The sequence below is a fragment of the Phaethon lepturus genome, unplaced genomic scaffold, assembly GCF_000687285.1.
Source record: "Phaethon lepturus isolate BGI_N335 unplaced genomic scaffold, ASM68728v1 scaffold34900, whole genome shotgun sequence".
NCBI classification, from domain to species: Eukaryota; Metazoa; Chordata; class Aves; order Phaethontiformes; family Phaethontidae; genus Phaethon; species Phaethon lepturus.
The window spans coordinates 7,153-13,685 of record NW_010513230.1 but is presented as its reverse complement, the minus strand read 5'-3'; the positions used below and the strand labels follow the sequence as shown (position 1 = coordinate 13,685).

Sequence of the window (6,533 nt, the reverse complement as noted above, 5' to 3'; positions counted from 1 at the left end):
TTTAAACAGAAAAATATCATCACCATCACCAGAAGTATCCCTACCTTCAGTTCTCTTTCTTTTTGCTATTTTCTTTCATACCACATCTGTTTGTATCTCTTTGCCCTGCATTTTTCCTTACTTTTTACAGTCTCTTCCCCTTCTTTTTTAACTGTCATCCTTATTCCTGGAAAACTTTCCATTTTAAGCACTTACCCTCCTCTATTCTCAGGTCTGCACAACTGATAGCATTAGGATGGCTAAAATTTTTGCACACAGAAGGCATGTAGAGAGATAGGGAGTCCATTTGTGCATAAAGCACTCTTGCCAAAGGGAAGCTCTAAGCTTCTAAGTTCTGTAGGTACAGAGCCTAACAAAAAGAAATTGAGACAGACGAAGTCTCTTACCCCTTCCAGCAGCAAAGAGGTAGATGCAGAAGTGCTTTTTCTTGTAGACTGAAAGGGAAAACTTTGTGGGCAAATCCTCATCCACTCCTTTTGTTGGCAGCCCTTTATGCAAAGCACTGGAGTGTTCTTATGGCTGCTGCCAGCAGAACATTGACAAAGATTTGATCAATTGGATACACCTGGCTTGTAGAATGGGAGCTTAACACCCATGCTAATGAATCAATGCAGCATGCATTCCTTAGGTGGAAAGAAAACAGCATTTTGATGCAGCTAAGTGAAACAGCAGTGATTAAAAAAAATATCCCCAAAATCACTAAGCTAGGCAGGTTCATCTTTAAAAAGGAGAAATATAAGTTAAACATGGCAAAAGTACATTGTATCAAAAAGACATTGTTATGCTTCTCTTTATTCAGCTCTTTGCCCCGTAGTGTAGGGGCCATTTGTGCGTGAAAAGTCTTGTTGATCATCTTCATCCAAATCCAAAATGTCTGGGATATCATCTGACTCTGAAGACAGGTCTGTAATAGTGAAATCTGGAACCTGCATAGGAATGAAATTTCAATCAATTTAAAAGTAAAACTAAATACATTTGTGCAGTACTCCTCACTGAAACAATGAGGCAAAGATGCTCAGCATCTCTAGAAATCAGACACAAAATACTGGGTACAGAGTGAAATATGCTGAGTCACATACGAAACACACAGCACTAAGACAGACCAAATACTACAACACAAAAGATGTACATCAGTTCCTTAGGAGGCAGGATTTTATAGTAGAGGTGGAACAGAGCTGAATTTCTGAATTTAGTGGAGTGTAGTGAAACTGGTGACTGGAAAATTAAGAAAGGAAGTTTTTAAACTTACTTTGCCTTTCTTCTTTCCTTGGGAGCAATGGGGTCTACAAAGGAGCCTGCCCTGAGGAGCTTGATATGGATTCTCTGTACTGCTCTGCCTGCCCACCACATCAAACCTTTCCTGAGGAAACAAATGCCTGGAACTGCAATCCCACTTCGGCATCTGTTGCAATTGCATGCATAGTAAGTATTCTGTACTGTTAAGCAGCGCCAGGTTTTGGGAACTGCCAGAGACATTAGTGGATATATGGATGTTACACACTTCTAAAAATGTTGGCTAAGATACTTAGAAGCTTAAGTCCCAACCCTTAAGTCCCCTTAGGAGGACTTAGATTACTTAGGCACTTCTGAAAAATGGGATATAATTAAGCAATTTAGTCATAACCAAAAGTTTTTTGCCCCAAGTGAAAAATACTTATATCTATAGTTTGATTCATGGTTAACTTTAATGTTGGTGATGTGACATACTTGGAACCTGGCACAGCACCACCACATAACAATTGCTGCATGCTGACAGGACTTTGGATCTGCATGTAGAAAGAAGCAACAACTTGAAGAGGCTTCTAGGCATTTGTGTAAGTTAAACTCAGTGCTGACTGGAAAAGCAGTTTTAATGAATTCTCTAACCTTGTATATGACTTACTTTTATGAAAGACAGTATGCAAGACAAATCTATGCTTTGCTTGCTATGAAGACATGCCAGAAGAACAGAGAACACATCAAAGGATAAAGGGATTACTGTTTCAGCTATCAGGTTGTAGATAGTACTGAAGCGCTGAACATGAATCACTCAGTTTCTTAGAGAGTAGGAAGCCGTAGGGTACCAGGGACTTATAAATATTAATTAAAATATTAATTAGAACTGTGCTTCAGAAGAATTTAAGCAGTATGTTACTTATCAGGCACTAGTGTGAATACAATGAAATGCATAGACCACTTTGAGAACCTCAGCTTGATCAAAATAAGATCAATAATCTTTCCTAAAAAAATCAAAAGGCATTAGGAATGGGGGAAAACACATATTTCTGCCAGCGAGAATTATCTTGCATCTTTCTGCTTATGGCGGTTTACCTAAGACTCTAATTACTGCACTTAAAGAAATCAACAAGTTTTCCCATTATCAGCACATGACCCTGTATTTCATACTGCAATACAAATGGGCATATCCAAACAAGATTAAGGCCAAGCAGTCCATATGCAAACTCATTTAAAAATGTGCCCAAAGGGATGGTTTAAACAAGTTGTTTTATTCTGTATTTACATTTAGCAGGGCACAGTTCAGTAATTGTGTCTGACCGGTGATAATTTTCACCATATCCTAGGTTTAAGACACTTTTATTACTTATATCCATGTTGTTCTTACTGATGACAGGTTAATTGTTTGAATTTAAGTTTACGCTTTCTTCATGTCTTTAATGTACACATTATAAGCACCTGACTCCTTTAACATACTAGTAAAATGTTCATAGTCATGAAAGAATTTCAAATTGGACCATATCTGTCAGCATCAGAGTAAAATAGGGTTGATGTCAGTAGGATTTATCTCAGTTTTGAACATGCTGAATTGTATAGGAATAGCATGTTCTGACATCTGCACCAGTCTAACTAAAACAATGCAAAGCCCATGGTGTTATGGGCTTGCCTAGGTAAAGGACCCTCAGTTCCATACCACTGTTCACAGTTGATAGGAAGTTGAAACAAAGCAGTAAGTAAATTCTTGCAACAAAGAATAAGGCCAGATATGACTCCTCGTCTTCTTAAGATGCAGTTACAAAGAATAGTGCAAAACATACTTCAGTATTTTGCTGTCTTCATAGACAAATGTTAATGTCAATGCTAACTTAACTTTTAATTAATCCTTCTTTTCTTCCTTAATGTATTTTTAGAACTGAGCCACTTGCAGTTGAGAGATGGTTCTTACTTTGTACACTTTCAGAAGCACTTATTTTGAGTCATCAAAGACTGTATTATCCAAAAGAAATAAAATTCCCCTCTGAGTGTGAAAAGAAATACATTTAACAAAACACTGTTAAATGTTTTTAGCATTTAGTTAAGTGCAAGCTGTTGCACATAAGACTTTCTGATCATGTAAATGACCAACAGATCATGCTTAAAAATAAGTTAGGTTCTGTTTTCTCTTTTAAATTAGATGGCTTAGATAAGTTGGGGGGGGGGGAAGTGTGGCTTTGGGTTGTTTTTGTTTTTTTTTAAATAAAGAGAGATAAATCAAACCCTTTCCAAACACTTTCACCTATTTTACTAGCTATATAGTATTACTGTAAGTTGCAGTTTGGATAAGATTATTGGAAAAAAGTCATCTTAAGGAATGGAAGAGGTTTCAAAAGCTTTCCACCTTTTTTTAGTTTGAGGCAAACTAGTTATACCCCTGCAACTCCAGTTCTTATACAGATTTTGTAATTTGGATTTGACCAATGTGCATGCTGCTATAAATATGTGTTTCCAAAACTTTTATACCATATGGAGGTATTTACAAAGGCATATATTTAAAACTTTTGTAGAAAAATATTATCAGCATGATAGAATAATAGTTCTCTGTTAAATGAGCCTGGAAAGGGGTAGTTTCAACTAGCATGAATGATTTTTGAATGATCTCTTGAAGACAAACAATCATTTTCTGAATTATAAATAAACCCTAAATAATCTTACCAGTGATAATTACTTCATTAGTATTCTAAACTTTACTATCCCAGATTTTGCGTGCAGCCTTTGGCACTCTGTTCCATTTCATCTGGTTTATCTGCCTTGACACATATATGACGAACTATTTCCTGTAATTTTCAGCACATCTGGTCTTATCTTTTTTGAAAAGATCTAGAGAGACTTCATAGCTTTCTAGCCCAAGAGCAAGCAAGTTTCTGTGCAGTGTAGCTGAGCTATTTGATCAGTGTAGCTGATGCTGTTTGATATGCAGTTATAGAGAAACAGGTAAGATGGCAGGAAAAACTTATGAGCAGGCTCTACTCTGTTAATTTCTTAGGTTTTCCTCCTTCTATTTGAGGTTTTCAGGAATTATTACTTCAGCTTCAATACTCTGTGGCAAAAAAAAAAAAAAAAAGGTGGCTTTGGAAGGTGTCTACATCACTCTTGCCTCCAGAGGACATTTTAATAATCACTCTAACTGTAATTGTAATTAGAAGATTCTAGGGATATGCTGTACTAGCTTACAGCAAGATACGCATGCAAGCTACTGTTGCAATTTAGTTTAAACATGCAGTGATGTCCTTATTAGGTGAGCCTATTAATGTCAATCCAGGGACTTTTACCCAATACAGTAAATCAGAAATGTACTGATTTGCTATTATTCAGCCCCCTCTTTCTCCAAGAAGGCTTCCTAATTCTGCTGAGGCTGAGGATAGAAACTTACACACTTTCAGGGCCGAGCAGGATCCAAAGAAACGACGACACACCACAACAGCATGATATACGAACCTGTGTACAGCATTTTGGTGTAACAGGCTATTAGCCCAACCATTAGGTTCACATTTAACCAGGCGTTCCTCTATTTACAGCCACCATTTGTAAGCCAGCTGTCAGAAGTGAACATAACTTTTACACAGAAGTGACCCAACAGTGCACGGTGAGGGAGAAATTATTTGAAGGTGTAGGCTGGTAATGTTTTTCCTTACTTTCTACTTCCTCTGCTTGCTGACATTTAGTAAAGCTGGACAACCATCTAAGAGAGTACAAAACAGTATTGCAACTTAAGGCAGAACAGAAGGATGTATTGCTCTTGCATTAATACTAGATGGTGCCGTTCATTTCTCAGTTCTCAAAACACAGTGAACAGTTTGAATATCCTATTTGATTGATCACCTCAGAATGAAGGCCCACAGCCTTCAGATTTTAAAACATGTGTAAGAATGGGAATTCCCTTCTTTGAACTGCCAGCTGCTCCCAGATCTGATTAGTCCCATCCTGTTCCCGAGCACCTCTACAACAGTTTATGCACTGTAAAAATTTTACTACAAATTGGGATAAAAAGGATATACTCTGTCTGGACTCACTCAATACTTAGAAGTAAGCAGAACTAATTGCTGAAAGAATTCCAGAAGTCCTAACTCAGGCCATAGCTGGAAAAAGGTATCTCACCATCTAGTGTTAATTTCATGTTAAACTATCCCCTTGTAAAATGCAAGTATTTAAAGTTGGAAGTAACAGAATCCTGTGTCATTACCATTTTGTTTAATATTGTGCTTAAAACACAGTCTTCCTAACACTTCTAGACCAACCCCAACTTAACAGCTTAGGCAAGCCTTCTTACATGAGAAGGCTAGACAACACCATTTGCTTTAGTGCCCACCTTCTACCAGGTGGGGGAATTGTTCCATGTAGCAACATGGCATTAGGTGACAAGCTTCCTTTGAACTCCATCTTTGCTTCACACTATCTGGTGACCTCTTTGAAAATGGTGGCCAGCATTGCTAAACTAAATGATTTCAACTTAAAAGTTGCAGAGGGCATGCATTAAGAACACAGACACAAAACCTACCTGGACAGCCCTAAACCAAGAAAGCTTATTTCTTGGTGACTGTAATTCTCTTCCAGGGGAGGGATTCATAGGATTTATTGAGAAAAATTCCACCCCAGTAGCTGAGTGTTAATGTGTGTTAGTCACTCAAGTTCAAAAGAGGGTAAAGTTAAACAGGTGTTTGCAGATGAGAAGTATATACTCTTCATAGGCAGCCAGCAGCCAAAGGTAACCGGTGGTCTCATGCACACAGGACACCTGCTGTGAAGGCACAACAGGATTTTTTTTTGTCCATATACTTCTCTTATCAATATTAGAACATCCACCAGCTCACATCTTAGGTCATCATTACAGGTAAGCAATAGCAATAACCAAAAAAGCAGCAGTAAAGCTAAGACTGAATGGAAGGGTGCACAGGAACTCAAACGGAGGAAGGAAATGCTACAGCAGTAACTTGCCCATCTATACACACACATCAATACATGTCTACTTCATTTGCATTTCAAGCTTGCTTTCTGCTAGACCCAGTCTGAAGGAGTCACAGAACAGCAAGTTACATTTGTTTTAAACACCACTGAAATGGAGACAGACTTTGGCTACTGAAGCATTTATTACTAACATACAAAATGAGTTACAAAAAGGTGGCTACAAAAAAAAAACAACTCACACAACAGCAGGCACCTGGGTACAAACAGCATGAATCTTGTCTTTGTACTGCATAATAAAAAAGTATTGATAATGATTTACTTGGTCACTGGAACACACTCCCCAGGGAAGTGGTTACAGCACCGAGCCTGTCAGAGTT

General features: G+C 37.9%; 1 protein-coding gene across 1 annotated transcript in view; it reads right to left on the bottom strand.

Moving 5' to 3' along the window:
• Nucleotides 1-391: 391 nt before the first annotated feature.
• PLIN2 (perilipin 2) overlaps nt 392-6,533 on the bottom strand; it is an 11,238-nt gene continuing 5,096 nt past the window's right edge. Inside the window, exon 8 of the mRNA XM_010289563.1 lies at nt 392-926. Coding sequence (XP_010287865.1) covers nt 792-926 — 135 coding nt within the window. The 3' untranslated portion in view covers nt 392-791. The remainder of the gene's footprint in view (nt 927-6,533) is intronic.